This window comes from Pyrgilauda ruficollis, unplaced genomic scaffold, assembly GCF_017590135.1.
Source record: "Pyrgilauda ruficollis isolate IOZ18807 unplaced genomic scaffold, ASM1759013v1 scaffold9, whole genome shotgun sequence".
Classification (NCBI taxonomy): Eukaryota; Metazoa; Chordata; class Aves; order Passeriformes; family Passeridae; genus Pyrgilauda; species Pyrgilauda ruficollis.
This window is the reverse complement of record NW_024531043.1, coordinates 8,548,298-8,565,029: the sequence shown is the minus strand read 5'-3', so window position 1 is coordinate 8,565,029 and position 16,732 is coordinate 8,548,298. Positions and strand designations below refer to the sequence as shown.

General features: G+C 42.4%; 2 protein-coding genes across 4 annotated transcripts in view; both read right to left on the bottom strand.

The window, feature by feature from the left end:
• Positions 1–2,612, bottom strand: part of TTC28 (tetratricopeptide repeat domain 28) — a 108,758-nt gene extending 106,146 nt beyond the window's left edge. Inside the window, exon 1 of one of the 2 annotated variants that reach the window (XM_041488391.1) lies at positions 2,437–2,612. In XM_041488391.1, coding sequence (XP_041344325.1) covers positions 2,437–2,520 — 84 coding nt within the window. In that variant the 5' untranslated portion in view covers positions 2,521–2,612. Of the gene's footprint in view, positions 1–1,912; positions 1,931–2,436 lie in introns of those variants that run through there. The other variant, XM_041488392.1, reaches the window with a different exon arrangement.
• A 1,271-nt stretch (positions 2,613–3,883) lies between these two features.
• On the bottom strand, positions 3,884–16,704 carry CHEK2 (checkpoint kinase 2). Of its 2 annotated transcripts, XM_041488622.1 has the most exons (16): positions 16,374–16,704; positions 15,235–15,486; positions 14,591–14,715; positions 14,189–14,336; positions 13,357–13,447; positions 12,280–12,388; positions 11,213–11,266; positions 10,610–10,671; positions 10,034–10,133; positions 9,489–9,575; positions 8,598–8,761; positions 8,284–8,399; positions 6,870–6,955; positions 5,486–5,566; positions 4,833–4,919; positions 3,884–4,522 (listed from the first exon to the last, which is right to left on the bottom strand). In XM_041488622.1, the coding sequence occupies exons 2-16, from the start codon at positions 15,479–15,481 to the stop codon at positions 4,499–4,501; spliced, it is 1,581 nt and encodes a 526-aa protein (XP_041344556.1). In that variant the 5' UTR covers positions 15,482–15,486; positions 16,374–16,704; the 3' UTR covers positions 3,884–4,498. The 2 variants fall into 2 exon arrangements, with proteins under 2 accessions (XP_041344556.1, XP_041344557.1); XM_041488623.1 differs by lacking the exon at positions 4,833–4,919.
• Between the last annotated feature and the right edge of the window lie 28 nt (positions 16,705–16,732).

Here is a 16,732-nt window from a genome sequence, read left to right as displayed (position 1 = left end):
CCAGTAAGACAAGTGAGTAGAGATAACAGCAAATCCACATTCTGCTCCAAGTGGACTAAAGAAAACAATGTGGTACAAAAGTAAATGTTTTATCAAAACACCAATGTTACACCTCAGAGCTTGTTGGTTTGTATGCAATTCCTCTTATTTAATGCTACATAATGCAAATTATTTATTTGATTTGATGATGTCTTGGGTGGCACGTCCATAGTTAAGATAATTTTTAAAAATTTTCTTTATAATTTAATAAATATATACTGTAAGTGTGGTATGTAGAATTTTTATATTTGAAATTATCTAAATAGCTCAATATACTTATTGAAGCATTAGGAAGAGGAAAACACCAAAAAGAGGCAAGCAGAAAAACTGGCATTCCTAGTAGATTCTAGGTTCCCTAGTAGAAAAAAAAGGAGTGACAGTAACTAAGGCTAAATACAGGTTTCCAAAATCAGCTTAAATCTGTAACTGAGCTTCCCTTTCTATGAAAACTTCTACACAACTTATATTTTAATCTGTAAAATGGTTTTATGGTTTCTCTCCATATTCTGGGGTATTACTGTTTTTCTGCAATAGAAATTGGCTTCTACAAGAGCCCAAGAATAAATAAAGTACATGAAGTGTGTCCCTGAAACCTCCCAGCAGCCAGCACTTCAGCCAGGCTGTACCACTCTCCTGAAGAGATATGAAGCCTTGCCAACCACATGCAACCTTCCCCTAAACAGAGCAGAATTACAACAGAAATTGTGTGCAAAGAAATGAAAGACCACCAGAACTAGAGGCTTAAGCCACTGCAGGATGATATGAACTTATCAACAGGAAGGAAACAGATTTTTTTCTTAACTGGAGCTTAAACAAGATTTTCTAGAAAAAATGGCTTTGCTTAAATAATTTTTTAAAAATGGAAAAAGTTGTGAGCTTTCAGTATTGAGTTTGGAGAGATCTGCACTTGTGACAGCAGTTAGATCCACCCTAATTTAAGGCATGCTACATGTTGCTAAAAATTGCAATAACAACTATGCAATCCATAGCCAAATTTCAACAGTACTTTTTGGTTCATGCATAATTTTTAAAACTAGTTACTGTTAACAATAATTATATAAATGTATATATATAATTAAATCACAAACTATCAATGAGGAAACAGACCTCTCCCTCCGATCTGTCTGTGAGCCAGAGGGAGAAAGAGGCAGCAACGAGGGATTGATGGACCAGTAATTCAGCGAAAGCCAGGTATGAACAGTAACCTCACTCGAGGAACACGTGTTAGGGTAACATTCAAGGCACTTCCACTCATCCGTTTAGGAATTTATCCACTTGCCACATATCCATTTCAAAGAGCCTGTAAAGGGCTCCATTAGCACCTGAAGAGCTCTTGTTGCACAGCAGGAGAGATGCCATCTAAGACTGTGAAAACCTCCAAGAAAAAGGAAAGACACTAACATTAACAACTCCAGAAGAGAAGAGGAGGAAGGACAAGAAGGCACAGGCACCCGGCTCTCTGAATTTCAGCTCTCTGTTCACTGGCGACAGCCAGGGACATCCCTGTGGCTGTGACACCGAGCTCCGGGAGCGCAGCTGCTGCCCGGGCTGAGAGCATCACTGCTCGCCAGCCTGCGCTCAGCCACGGGCACAGCCACGCTGGGGACATCCGCTGTCACCCCAGACACTGACTGAATACAGCCACGGGCACAGCCACGCTGGGGACATCCGCTGTCACCCCAGACACACGGACTGAACACAGCCACGCTGGGGACATCCGCTGTCACCCCAGACATACGGACTGAGTGCAGTCTCCGGGTTCTAAGTTCTGCCAGTGACAAAGGCCTTATAACCAAGTTCCTAACAACTTTTTGTACCACCGAAGCAGGGTAAGGAGCTCCGCAGTGCTGCCAAGTACACCTGACACGCTTACCTCCAAACTTTGCAGATTTCAGCGTGACTGGAGTTTGTTTACGGGGGCGCCAGAGCGAGCACAATGCCCATGCCGACATCCGAGCTCTCTGCTCGCGAGGGTCCCGCTCCAGCTAGCGGCGGTGTTCGGGGCACGCAGCCCCCGCTCCGGGGCCAGGCCCGGGCCCTCCGCCGCCCCTCACGGCGCAGGAGCCGGCCGGGACTGCGGCGGGACCCCCGCCCGCCCCGGGCTCCCAGGCAGCGGGGTCACTCGGGCACCCCAACGTGCCCAGGGCGAAGGGAGCCGAGCGCTCGGCCTGCTGTCCCCGGAGCCCCGCCAGGAGCTGCCCCACGACCGCCCGGCCCCTCGCCGCGCCTCGGGCCACCGGGCCTGCGCCCCCGCCGAGCCCCCTCGGCTCCGCTCCGCGCCGGGACAGCCGCCAGCCCGCGCCCCGCAGCTTCCCCCCGCCGCCCGTGTCCGGCCCGGCCCGCGGCTCCTTCCCGCCTCCCGACCGCTCCAGCGCTGCCCGTCCGGCGTCAACTTACTCGGGGAGGCTCCGCGTCCTGCTCCCGCCGAGCCCGGCCCACCGCCTCGGCCCCCGGCGGGGGCGGCGGCGCCTGTTGCTCCATTGCGCTCCTGCTCCTCCTCCTCCTCCTCCTGCGGGGGCCGGGGCCGCCGCCGCCCCCGCCAGGCCGATCCCACTCCGGCCCCCGGCGCCACGTTCCGGGCCCGGCTGAGTGGGACCCGCAGTGCCCCGGCCCCGCCCCGGGGCTGGGCTCCGCCCGGACCCCGGGCACCCCCGCCCGACGGCGCCCGGCGCCGGGCCCGCGCCGGACGTCCTGCGGCTGCCGCCCGGGCTCCCCCGGCCGCGCCGGCCCCGGGACACGGCCAGCGGCTCGGCCGCGCCTCGGCGGGCTCCGGCAAGAGCAGCGCTCGCCTCTCCGCGAACACGGCCGAGCTCTGTCCTCACGGAGGATACGGCTCCAGCGCCGCTCTGTCGCCAGACGGGAGGGGACCGTCGGCCAAAAGCAGCGGCAGCCCGAGAGTAAGAGGGGCCCACAGGGACCGCCGGTGGTGATGCTGGGCACGGATGACACCGCACTGGCCAGGCACAGCAGCCTCAGCACTTTGGTTAACCCAAGTCTTCCAAATGCTGTGACCCATCCCAGCATCTTGAAATGAAGAGGCAAAATGGATTATGCTGAAGACTCTTGTGCTGCGGGTAATAAGTGATAAAGAAAGGATTTCTTATCTATCTGAAAATTGGATGCCACTTCACCATAGTGAAACTTACTCTTCCATAGAAAAAAATTAGTCTGAAACTTCAGAAGGTTTTCTGCAATCAAATGATGAACACGTGGCCAGCAGCCCAAAGGCTTGCCATCAAATGAGTGGAATCAACTTTAGGATATTGGAAAGCAGATCTTAGCACCCAAGCAAAGCAGTTACTGATTATTTAACAACTGTGGGATGTAAAAAAAGATGGAGGAATAAATTATGGAAGTTTTCTATTTCTATCTAAAAACAAATTAACAGTGTAAGTAGGAGCTAGGGAGTTACCTCCTCATCAGCAATGATGCAGGTCTTTTTAAAGTAACTGGTAACCAAAGCCCAAAGGTATCAGCTTTTGTACTACACAAGGACACAAATCTGGCTCAGTGCAGCCTGTGATTCTTTTATGTAGCAAATGGCAGCTGTGTTCCCTTCTACTTCAAATGAGCTGCAACAACCACCAGAACTCCCTGAGCATGTGCCACTGACAGATTTGCACCCAAGGGCACATCCCCAAGGACAGACACACCTTTGTTCCATCACCCCACTGCCTCTAGAGTAGACTGCAATCAGTGGTATTGTTTCCATCCAGATGCCCATGGATGATTCTCCATCCAATCAATTAAAACAAGTATCAATGTACAAGAATCAGCATTTTATCATTAACATTGGTTAACATCAAATATATCAAAACACACAAGATCTCTGCAAGGGGCACATACAGGAAACATGATTCATGAATATCTTAATTCCTCCTATCTGACATGGGTTTATTCCATAATGCATTAGGTTTTATTCTTTACAAATCAACTTAGAGTAGATGCCTTTAACCAGAAGTGCATGTTGGAGAACAGAGTTACTAAACTGTTCTTTCAGTCAGTTATGAAGTTAATAATCCTTTAGTAAGCAGCACACAGTTCAAAATTTTCACCTAACAGGCAAGCAAGTTTTTCCTCTCTCAGTTCAGTTCCTAGTTCTTCCCTGATAGGAATTCACACATCTTCATTTCATCTCTTGTTATCATGTTTCCTCTTACTCATCCCTCCTCTGGGAAATGAACATGGTACACACACGTTAGAACACCATGCAGATGGGAATTGTTGCTTTGGAAGCCAATCAGCCCCACACCAGTGCACTATGCTGTGATTCTGCCAGTCCAGCATTCACTGTGGAGCTTTACCTGAAGCCCAGAGCACCTCAAGGTCCATCAGAAGTTTTACATCTCAACTGAATAGTCTAAGTGTCCTCAGAAGTCTGTGGGCAGCATTGTGTCAGGTAATGCTGTGTCTCAGGCAAAGCTCAGCAAGTTTAGTATTCCTTCTTCATCTGTTAGGACTAAGCATTATTTCCATGCCTAACCTAGAAATTGGAAAAGAAGAGAGAATATAGGTGGGGTTGAAGCTAGCCTAAAAAAGTGTTAGTAACTTAGTTCAGGAGTTTTTCTGATACTTTCCTCGAGTCAGACAGCTGGATGGACTAGAACATGACTAATTGTGCAGATTCTCATGCATGCACAGCAGTCACTTCAGTCTTACAAAGTTATTTTTATTTGAAAATTACACATCTTCAACAGTTTATTCCATTATTAAGATTTTTCTTAATAAAAAATTCTGCTCTCCATAAAAAAGCTGTCATTAACAAAGTCATTTTCTCTTCCTTTTCACCTCACTTTCTGATAGGAGGTAGAAGGAACAGCACGCTTAGCAGAGCCATTGTCTTCCTCATTCTCATGGGGACGCTTTCTCGTTGTGGTTGGCTGGAAGAAAAACACACGAGGATGGCTCCAGGAAACCAGGTAAGGCAGAACCTGACTTTCTGCTTGCTCCAGAACTAGAGGTGTTGGACAGTGTGACCAAAAACCAACACATGTTTCTCTCCCAAGATCCATCTAATTATATTTGATGGTTCTCACATAAGATATTGCTCCCAGCTTCAAACAGCTACTGTCCATAATTTTCCTTATTAGCATCCGCTGATGAATGGCACAATGCTGTCCCCTAACCTTGCACCAGCATGAGAATTTTTACTTCAATACTAAACATTAGTGACTTGAATCCATTAAAAAGAAATACATTCAACCATTTTATTCTAAATATAGGAATAATCCTTTAAAGCCTAGGCAAGTGTTTCTATACATTTAAACAAAGTGTTGACAAAACATGGAAATCCATGGATGCTCTTCAGGAAACAGAACTAACCATACAGCCCAAGGATACATTTCTCTAAAGTCTCAAAATGAACTGCTTTTCTTATTAAAGATTACTTCAAAATCTAGTTTCTCTGTACATCAAATATTAATTTTCAAATATCTACTGCACATACCATTTTTGATGTTTCTGGTGGATTCATATTGGTACGTGTCTGAGCAAGTAGCTGTTCAAATGTAGTTTTCATATCCTCATCCTGCAAAACAAACCAGCATCTAAGTAGTATATAGAATATTTAAGGGAATGGCAAAGATTGGGAAACTCAAAGAGAAGTGAATGGGACATTCAGTGCTAGAGACAATTAGAAATAAAGATCATTGAGGTCCTAAGGATTTCAGCTGGTTTTTTAGTGCTAGATGACATCTGGATTTATGGCTATGATGTTTTCTGGAACCTTCTGTCCTGTCTTCAAAATTAAACTTAACAGTAAGAGATGGCCTTACATGGAATATAAAATCAAGTTAATAAAAACTTGAATATATATACATATACTGAAATATCTTAAATTCTTAGCTCATCTAAATCAGTCATCTATTTCCCCTTGCCCCTTATGCATACCAGCAATTTTTAAAATCAGTGTTGCATGGTTTCTGAATAACTTTTTCTGCTCAGATTAGTAATTCAAATATAAGAATCTATATCTGATTAACTAACTATAAATGTTACATACAAAACTACAGTAAGTAAAACCCATGAATGCCAGGAAATGCTTCCTGATGCCCACGAGCATAATCAAGACAAGTTAATCACTTTAAAAAGTAATCCACACATGTTTTTTGTCTCAGAACACTATCAGCTGTTGAGCACTGAGGGATACTCCCTTGCTTCCCTCATTTCTTATGCTCTTTACCAAAGCCTCTGAAATTCTCCTGTTCCCAGTGGGGGAACAGGAATAGCCTTGTGCTTGGTGTGAATAAACAGAACCTGTTGCATGGCTCAGATGTAGGCTGGGTGACATTTTTCAGCCTCTTCAAACAAAAATATTCAAGAAATCTCATAGGTTCAGTGGGTACCTCTGCCAAAATTAAGTAAAGACCACCTAAAGACTACCCCTCTCAAACCTAATTAGACTGTAACAGGAGGCAGGGAAACCATCACTTCCTACTCAGAGGATTCCCAAAGCAGGGACACTTATTCCTGCACAGCAGAGTAAAAACAAACTAGCATTGGATGCTTGCCAGAAACAAAGTGCACTGCCTGCCCACACAAACATCTGAGGAGATGGGGCTCAGTTCCAGTGCTCAGAAGGAGAGGTCCTTCCTACCAGAGCCACAGTCAGACTGGGGCTCTAAGAAACACGTCTTGATCTCACATGTGCAAGGGTTCTGGGCAGAGGTGTCTCACAAGGGATGCAGAAGCTGCTTGTTGTATTGAAAGGAGGTATTCAGGAGACTACTCCATGCTGCTTTTGCAGTCTCTCTACAGGGACTAAATCTTTGAAAACACAAGACAAGTTATCCCTCAAATAACACAGCTTTCACTTAAAACTCAATTCCTACCTGAAGCCAAGGATGCTCTAAGGCCTCCTCTGTAGTAAGACGTTTGCTTGGATCCACTACTAACAGCTTCTTCACAAGATCCAGAGCTAAGACAATAAAATGAGCTGTAATCAATACACTCATTACCTGAAATTTGCCTACACCAAAACTCCCTCTGACAATGTGCCTTACACCCCTTCAGTGCAATGCACACAGGTGCAGGCTGGGCAGATCCCTTTTCTTTTTCTGTGCATGGGAAGGGCTGCAGACTGCAACCATCTCCCCTTCACATGCACATGACTCAACACCTCTCAGTATACCAGAATTACCCTTAGGTATATTTATCATATACACAGTTTATGTTCTGAGCATGCACATGAGGCTCAGCACTTCCCTAAAAGCTTCAGTATTGCTGTGGAAAAGCAAAGACAGCTTAATTTATCCTGGTTTACAGTGTCTTGGAAAGCAGATTATCCATCTGGGAAAGTGGGAGAGAAGAGACAGGACATACACATGTATGCTCAACATAAACTTTCATCTTCTTAGGAAGCTGCTTAGTAGACACTGTGAAAAATATGGCATTTATGTTGTATTTCATTACTCCAAATCTCCCATAAAGGAATTTCAGCAAGATTTACTTTTCATTTGATCAGATTATTCTGAATACATATCAGTAGGAGTATGTACAATCTTAACATAATTTCCCTTCTCATGAATGTCTGATTTAATACTGAATAAGCTCCAAACTATTCAGGAAGAAGTTATATTTGATGAGTGTATTAGACAAAGGATGACCACATAATTTATTAGAAACTCCTCTGCAGATAAAAAGAAGTGTCCAAGGTAAATACTACAATTATTTTGTGCAGATAAAATGTCCTGAAAAACTAAAAGAACACAGACAGTAATTATCATCATTTTAGTTTGCTATGCAAAAACTCAGTTTCACAGACTACTTCACTTACAGTGGGCCAAACATAATAGATGATTCCTCAAATGTGACTGACACTTTCAGCTCAAAGACTAGCACCATGAAAGGACTCTCTTGGAACGTTTGTTTTTTTGAATTCTAACTCTTATTCCTTAAATTCCTGGTATTTTTGGTTCAACACTTGAAGAATCTTTAGGCAAAGTCTGTAGACCAGCTTGATAGTGTCAGAAGAAAAAGTGAAAAGAGGAGAAATAGATGTATGTGCCCACAAACTCTATACTTGTGTGGTTAATTATGCTAAATGCTACTAAGAAATCTCTTCAATAATAAAGTATGTGCTCTAATGCTTTAACTATGAACTTCAAAAAATATTTTTAACATATTAGCTTAAAAACTAAACATATTAACAAACAATGTGCCATACCGCTGAAAGGAGGATAAAGGAAAATAAAAACTACAAGAAAAGAGGTAGATATTTTGCTACCCACTGTGCTGGAGTCATACCCATGTCTGACACATGCTTCCACTCTTTTGCAATGAATGTGTACTTTCCACGAGTGATTTGATCCTTCAGAGAGAGCTGAGTATTTTGCTCATTGAATGGTGGATATCCACACAAGCTGTATAAAAGAAAAGAAGTTAAACAACACTGAATTTCTCATAGCAAATGAAACACTGAAATCACACATTTTAAGGCAGTGTTTTTATACTGTAGAGTTTTAAACTTTCCCTTCCTCATACAGACACTGAAGTTGCCAAGTCTCAAGCCATGTATGTCAAAGACTGCCCAGTGAAGGTACATCTACACAAGATCTTACCATACAAAAAGAATAACTCCTAAACTCCAGCAGTCCACAGCTCGGCTGTATCCAGCAGTCCCAAGTGAATTTAGAACCTCAGGAGCAAGATACATGGGAGTACCACATAATGTTTTCATAAGAGAAGCTTCTCCAAGAATCTTGGATTGTCCAAAATCTGTAATCTTGTATTTAAAAATGGTAACACCACATTACATATTAGGATGGGCTGTACTAGAACACATCACATTGTAGACATACATCAGGAGGTAGCATTAAGTTTCTTCCTTCCAAGCCAGTTCCAGTACATGACTATGAATAGAAGTCACCCCAAACATTATTAAGGGGGAGGAAGAGGGAGAAATATGACAAAGGATCAACTTACACTAGCAAAAAATACTCTAAGATTTGGATATAAATGGACAACTACAGAATAAAGGTATTGTAGCCTATTAGAAGAGTTTACATGAAAAATAAGCATTTCAGCATGCAAATACAGTCAATGCTTTCTCTGGGGGAAAATAAAAACAACACAAAAGAAAATCCACAACTCTAATTCATACACACACACCCCTACCCCCCCTCAAAAAAAAAACCAAAACAACAACAGAAAACATCACTGTCACCACACAGCCTGGACATTTGTGGGAATGCTGTCTATAATTCAAGAATTTAGATTTTATTGGGGAAAAAAATCATTGACATGTGAAAATACATATGTAGTGTATGGGTTGAAATATCCATAAAAGTAAAATTACAATTATGAAAAAAAAGGCCTGTGTTTCAAGTTATTTCATGGTTTGTATGACTAATTCCATAATACCTTTTTGGCTGTGTTCAATGAAATATCAGTAAGAATGTGAAGGAACACTCCCAAATTTCTCCATTAACATGAAATGTAATTTTCCTTACCTTTACAATACATATCTCTTCAGAAGATGAAAGTAGCACATTTTCTGGCTTTAGATCTCGGTGTATAATTCCATTGTCATGAAGATACTAAATACATACAGATGGGAAATTAAGGAGAACCAGACTGTTAACTTGTTTTAAAATGAAAGCTTTCAATTTTTTCTCATGGCAATGGCAGGATAACTGAAATGGCTGTGTAACAGGAGGTCAAACATTTAAAGCTCCCTAACATGGCACTGTCCCTTAAAAAAAGAAAGCAAAATGAAAACAAAACAAAACAAAAGAACCCACACCAAAACACCATCACAAAGAAGCAAAAAAGCACCTTAGAAATAATTATTCTTCAAGTGTCAAGTCTCATGCAGGCACAGTGTGCAGACCCACATTCTGTGTCACCTTTGCAGGAATTCTGCTTTTCTGTCTCTCTCTTGTTAAACCAACTTGTTAAGAATGCTGTGCTGATTGCTTGCTTGGGTTTCAGCAATGGCAAGTGACAGAAAAATTCATCTTAGTGACTTTTTTTGGTAAAATTCACGGTTCTGTACCTTTACTGCCAGCAGCATCTGATAAAAGTACAACTTGCAGATATCTTCTTTCATCTTGACTGGCCTTGATACTCTGTCATACAATTCTCCTCCTTCCATCCTAAAACAAATGCAGGTTAACAAGCCAACATATAACTTCCAAAAGATTTCTCATTAGACAAGACTAAGACCAAAACAATTGGCTATTCTGGCTACAGAGAAAGAACAGATTCCTGAAAATGAGTGAGCAACATCCTAAACACAGCACATGCATGGCTGAGGTAAGGTCAATCTCTTGAGTCTTCACTGGGAGTTGTTATATGATTTTTGATCAGCCCCCTTTTATGAGCTCAAAAATAAAATAAAATAAAAAATAGCAGCAATCCACAACAACAACAACACCCAGGCCCTGAGTGCCTATAAAGCACAGAAGGATGATTTCTCCTGGTTATCCTAGCTCCTAATCTTACAAAGGTTTAGAGAAAAGTGGAGGCCAGCAAAAGGAAAACAAAATAAAAAAAGCAAAACCTCCATAGTTCATTGTGGCTATGAAAAAAAAATTCATTTTATGCATTTACTTTCAAACAGGTTACTTACAGTTCCAAAACAATGTAGTAATCCTCTGCTTCAAAGAAATTTTTAATCTTGATTAAGCAAGGCTAACAGAAAAGGGAACACAGAGACACACAAAATAGAATAATTTGTAAAAATTAATCCTGAAGTTCTTATTTCACTATTTCAAACCAGGTCACTTAAGCTAACACTTAACACAAGTGACTTGCAGACCACACCCTCAACATTTTATCTATTTTACATGCAGAGGAAAGAGGGGATACAAATTCAAGAAACTGCCAGTGAAAACTAGTCTTTACATTTAGTTATTTTGCAGCATTTACAAAAACTTGCATCAAATAAAAATTTCTGCAACAGGGGCTCAGTTAAAACTTCTCCTGTGATGTTTCTTCTCAAATTTATATCTCAGTTATTCCAAGCTTTAAAATCTCAAATCTGCTAGGATATAATACACTTAAAAGAAGAAAAAAAGACTCATTCAATAATCTACAAGGGAAATAATATATCTCCTTTAACACATTTCTGAATGGATAAAATTGCTCTTTCATTACTACACTAAGGTCAGTAAACTAAACAAATACATACAGGAGGGAGCAAAAAATAATAAAAATGTACAGTAATACTCACATGATCTATTTTCTTCAAAATTTCAATTTCTGTATTGATATTTAAACCTGGGTTCTATTAAAAGAATCAAATACCATATTGGGTAAGACAGAGCTGTTCTGGAATAAGACATATGAGAAATAAGAGACAGTACCAGAAAAGAGAATAGCCTTTTGCTATTCTAAGTGACCATAACATACAATTTCTTTTCCACAAAATGATCAGATACCTTCAGTGAATTAAATAAACAGAGTGCTGTCAATATCTGGAGTGAGATATTGCTCCAGCCATGTAATTTCACTGCAGGTTAGAAATCCCCAACTAACTTCCCAATTAAAAAATACAGAATTCTTTTTGCTCATATATTTAAATAGCTTTTCTCCCTCCAAGATGCTTTGCAGATGGGCCAACCTAAAATTACATGCTACTATTTTGCAAGATAAGATAAACAGATTCTCTAACCCGTGGCTTAGACTCAACTAATGAAATCAGCTCAGCAGGGGTTTTTTTTGCTCTTCTTCCAATCCAAATCAATCATCTTGGAACACACAACTTAACCCATACACAACATTCCAGATATACTCCTGTGTCTGTTTTGTAGAAGAACATGTATTAGTAATTATAATTCACAACAGCATCTTCAGCCAGTTGTCTTTGCTCTTCTCCAAGTTATGGCTCCTGCCATTAGACCTTCCCAAAAGGCTCCATACAATTTTCTTAAAAAGTATTATGATGGAACATTCAACAAAATTAGCTTCATTGGTACATTTTTGGTCAAGACTCTGCTGGTTATCATGTGTCTATCTGGTGCATTTTAGGACATAAACCAAACCCTGCAAGACTCCACACCACCCCTTGTATACATCCCACTAACAGTCCTAAATGATGAACCTAATGGAATGTGGTCAAGGAATAAAACCAAGAATTCTGCACATCATACAAGATCAAAAAGCATTTTTAAATTCAACACTGAAGACATTGAGTAAGAAAATCCTCATTTGAAGACAGCTGAGGAGTCAGGGAAGTTACCAAATATTCCAAGGCTGCTGCAAGGCGGCCAAGACAGACAGACAGACAGACAACAATACTTCATCACTCAGGCCACTTGCCACAAAGTTCCGTTTATTGATGATTTTCACTGCAACTTTGTTACAGGTGCTCTTCTCAAATGCCAGTTTGACTTCTCCACAGGCACCACTGAAACAAGAGCACAGCTCTGTCAAAAATCTGTGTAACAAGTGCAGGCAAATGAAAGCGTAATTTGGAGCTGGCTGCTTTCTAACTTTCTGAATAAGGCACATTGCCTGCTCTGAGGAAGTACTCAACAGTTAGAAAATCTACAGCACTTCTCTGGAAACATTCAAGAGTTAGAAAGTCTATTTAGACACAAGTCTTGTCAAGGGCCATTCGTTCAGGATTGCAGGAGTCCATGCTCTGTTTGTAGCAGAAGTGCTGGCAGGCAGGGAGGACAAGCTCTGTCAGCATTTCCTTTATGCAAAGGCATGTAGGAGAAGAGAACTTAGGAATGAGTTCTCTTGACACTGAATTGCACAAATCTGAGGAACAGATATGACAATACTTGTATTTTTACTAAATAGCAGTTATCTTACAGAAATAAATTCTTCTGTTTTCCACTCAGATTTGTTTCTACTTAATTATCCACCTCCAGATTCTTCACTGACCAACTGTTTCCAAAAGACAAAAAATAGCCCCCATTTAAAATAGCTTCTCTCTCCTTTTTCTTGGACAGTTCTTTTCCTTTTCATCTGAAGGCCTCAGCAGTGATGTTGTAGGAAGCTGTCTTCTGACATAAAGTTCTTCCTTCTACTTCTAATAACTGAGTAAATTGATATGCAAACTTTAAAAACACAGTAAGAATTTACAGACTCCATTCCCTTCTACAGAAAAAAACCCCAACCAAAACAAAGCAAAACCTGGTTTTTGCAGGTGGTGGTAGGTTACAAACCCCAAACCAATTAGAGAGACAAAGCCAAAATTCCTGTTTAAATTGTTGTCAAGAACATATTCACATGTTATCATTCATACATTTTTTCCTTTTTTCTTTTAAAACAGCAGCTCAGTTAATACTGGTAATAATTCCAGCACAGGATACTGATACTGATAATGAAGTTAACCCTTTCTACTGAGGGAAGAAGGATGCTTACCTCCCCAAAGTCTTTGACATGATATATTTCTCTCTGAATTCTTTAGGAAACGTCATCTGATCATCCACCGTAAGATCAGAAAATACAAACACTGGGAAGACAAGTGGAGATCGTTTTCCTATTACTAGGTTTAAAATTTTTATTATAACAAACAGCTATGTTTTGTGAGCTTTTATAATCAACAATATAACTGAGAAAATACTGCCTGCTACAGGAAAATCTAAATATATGCTATAAATTAAACCAGCTATGGGTTAGCAAGGTGATCTTATTGCTAAAAAAATTACATTTTGGGATTAAATTTGCAGCAGTCTTTAACTAATTAACTACATTTAAGGACAAAAGGAGTAAAAATTTCAATGTCCCAGCAAAGATCAAAGAGAAGTAATAATCAAGAAGACACTTAGTGGAAAATCAAAAACAAAGAAACAGAAGCCCAGCCCTATTTATTTTTAAGAGGATTTTCTTTTTATTATGCATCTGCTTAGGTATCTGGGGGCGTTTTTTCAACTTTTCTTGAATAGTCTGTTTCCCCTGTTCCCACCATCATATGCACAGCTATTGAAGCCCAAAAGGGTTTCAAAAAAAGGAAAAAAAAAACTATAAAAGTTTCTACTCTAGTAAGGTGCTACCTGATGCATATTTCTTTAAGTTTTCTTTTTCAGGTTTTTTCCTGGGGTTGACATGGATAATTTTTATGTGAGTAGTAAACACCTATTAAAGAGATGTGCTCATGAAGCAGCTCAGCTCCCAAGAAACATACTCAAATTAATGCAGAAACAACCTCTTGGTCAATACATGAAAAATCTACTTAAGTTAAAGCACATTTTACCCTTATTGGTATGTACAGACAAAGCAATTTCAGAGTTGTGTGTCAGTGGAAGCCTCCTCCCTCTTCCAACGAGCTCTCTATTAACAAATGTCCCATTTGCACTGTGGTCTTCAATGTAGGCAACAAAGGAATTTTTTGGACCCATTTCCTCAAAGAGAAAAAAAAATGGGGAAGATGACAGTAAAGAACAAATGACTTTACAATAAAGACATGATACACTAGAAATTTACTATTGTTGACTCAAGAAGTGAGACTGAGTTTATTTCATAAAACATATGAATGGGGTATTGCCAAAAGTCACATTAAAGGAGTCAACCCTGAAGATACTTTAATTTCTTCAGGATCTCTGCCCCAAAGTCTCTTTTTGAATTAATAGACAGAGTTAACATTTTTAGCACTTACCCTGAAAATTCGGAAGTGCTTCTTGCTATAGTTTTGGTAGAAGCCAGTCTCAGACAATCCCAGCTTAGAAAAACTGTAATCACAGCTTTTGTCCCTCCCAAACCAGTACTCCTCATTGACACAGTCTGCAGAGGAGGGGCGGGTACAGCAGAGAGAGAAGACAATGTTGCAGGAAGTTAATAACTATGGCATTACAGAATGATTCCAAATAGTAATGGATAGGATAACAGAGACAAGATTCTTCCTGTAGAATCAAGTTTGTCTTAACTCATACAAAGCACCACACCCTGTCAAGTCCTTTAATAATTTTACCCTCTTTAGCAGTAGTATTTTTCAGTTCACCATCAGCAATATAGAGACATATAACTAAATAAATTAAATTATAAAATTTGTTTTAAATGAAGCATGTAACAAAGAATATGAACACCCCAGAATTTCTGTAAGTCAATGGCAGCTGTGTATCTGAGAACTCAGCGTAAACACTGGGATGTAGTATGGAATAAAACATTATAGCAAGAAGTTCCATACCTAAACTTGCTTGTAACTAATTTGAAAATGAAAGGACACTGCTCTTCAGCAAGCTGCTCAGATCTTTTCTGAGATCCTACAAAGAAACCAAGAGATTTATTACAGCATGCACCTACCACAGTTGCTGAAACCTTTTCCAAGTGCAAAGAGTCGACCCCAAGGCTGAGGAACCAGCTCTTCAGATTCCTGGTCCTCAGGGATGGACGGAAGCTCCTGAGTGGGAACAGTGTCCAAGGAACTGAGAGTCCCAGAACTTAAGGAAGACTGACTAGTGCTCTGTGACCCACTGGAAGAACTGGTACCACTCTGTGGCTGCTGGGCACTCTGAGACTGCTGTGCTTCACTTCCAGTCTCTCGAGACATGTTGGCTTCAAAGAGAATGTTAAAGAAACCGCAATTACTACAGCAAAGTAAAACTGGCAAACACTCACACACCGCACTATTCATGTCCAAGTCCATTCTCAGCCTCAAAGATGCAAAACTTACAACCAAAGCGTGCATGTCTGGGTTACAAGCAAATTCCCAGGAACTGTGCGAACCAGGATGGTTTTCCTTTTAAAAGACAACGTGGGGCGGCCTCTGCTGGTTCTAAATCAGAACTAACCCTGATTAATTCCCGGATTGCTGCCGAGGTCATACAGGCACGGGCTGCGCTCTGACAGAGCATCCCCGCACGGAGCAAGGGACCACGGCTGGTCCCCAGCACAAGGAGGAAAACTGAAAGGCATAAGAACTGCAAAGCGACATAGGTTTTCTTGAAAGCCCCCGAGAGATTTATCACACCTGTTCACAATAAGTGTACAAAACCTTGCCAGATCCAGACACTCACCGCAGCCCCGGAAAGAAACAGCCCGAAATTCAGAGCCCGCGGTGCCTCCTTCTGCACTCAAACGCTGCCCCAGCCCCCCTGCCCCAGCCGGCTCATGAGCATTCCAACCTTACCAGCTGTACATGGGTTTTTAGCTGGTTGCCATACAGTTTAATGCATACTTCTCCTTATCGCTTTGCTACATTTCATTGCGAGCCATAAACCCACGGCAGCTCCCAGGTTGCCTCCCCCGTCCCGCTCGTTACAGGTGTTTACAGACACGGGCGAGGCGCAGACAGAGCCGAACCACGGCACCATCCGGGCTGGAGAAGAGAGGCCAGCGAATCCCACCGCTCCCCGGCACCGCCAGTGCCACCGTGCCCCGTGCCCTGCTCCCACATCCACACGGCTGCGGGACCCTCTAGGGATGCTGGCCCCACCTCTTACCTGTGCAGTCCTTTCCATACAGGAGCTTTCCCTCGCGTCCAGCCCGAGCCTCCCTCTAAAGGCTCAGACGGCGGGGCCGGGCCCCAGCGGCCGCCTCGCACCGCGCGGCCCTGCCCGCCAGAGCACTGCTGCCCCGCACCGACACCGGCACCACGGCCCCGCCGTCCCCACCGAGCACTGCGGCCCCGTGCCCGGCGGCACAGCGCGGCCGTCCCGGGAGAAGCAGGGGGAGCAGCCTGCGGCGGCCCCGGGCCGGGAGAGGCGGGCAGGGAAGGGAGCGGGGACGGGCCGGAGCGGGACCCGAACTCACGGCTCCCGGAGCACGCGGGGGTCGGGCCGCGGCCGGCGTGCGCGCTGCG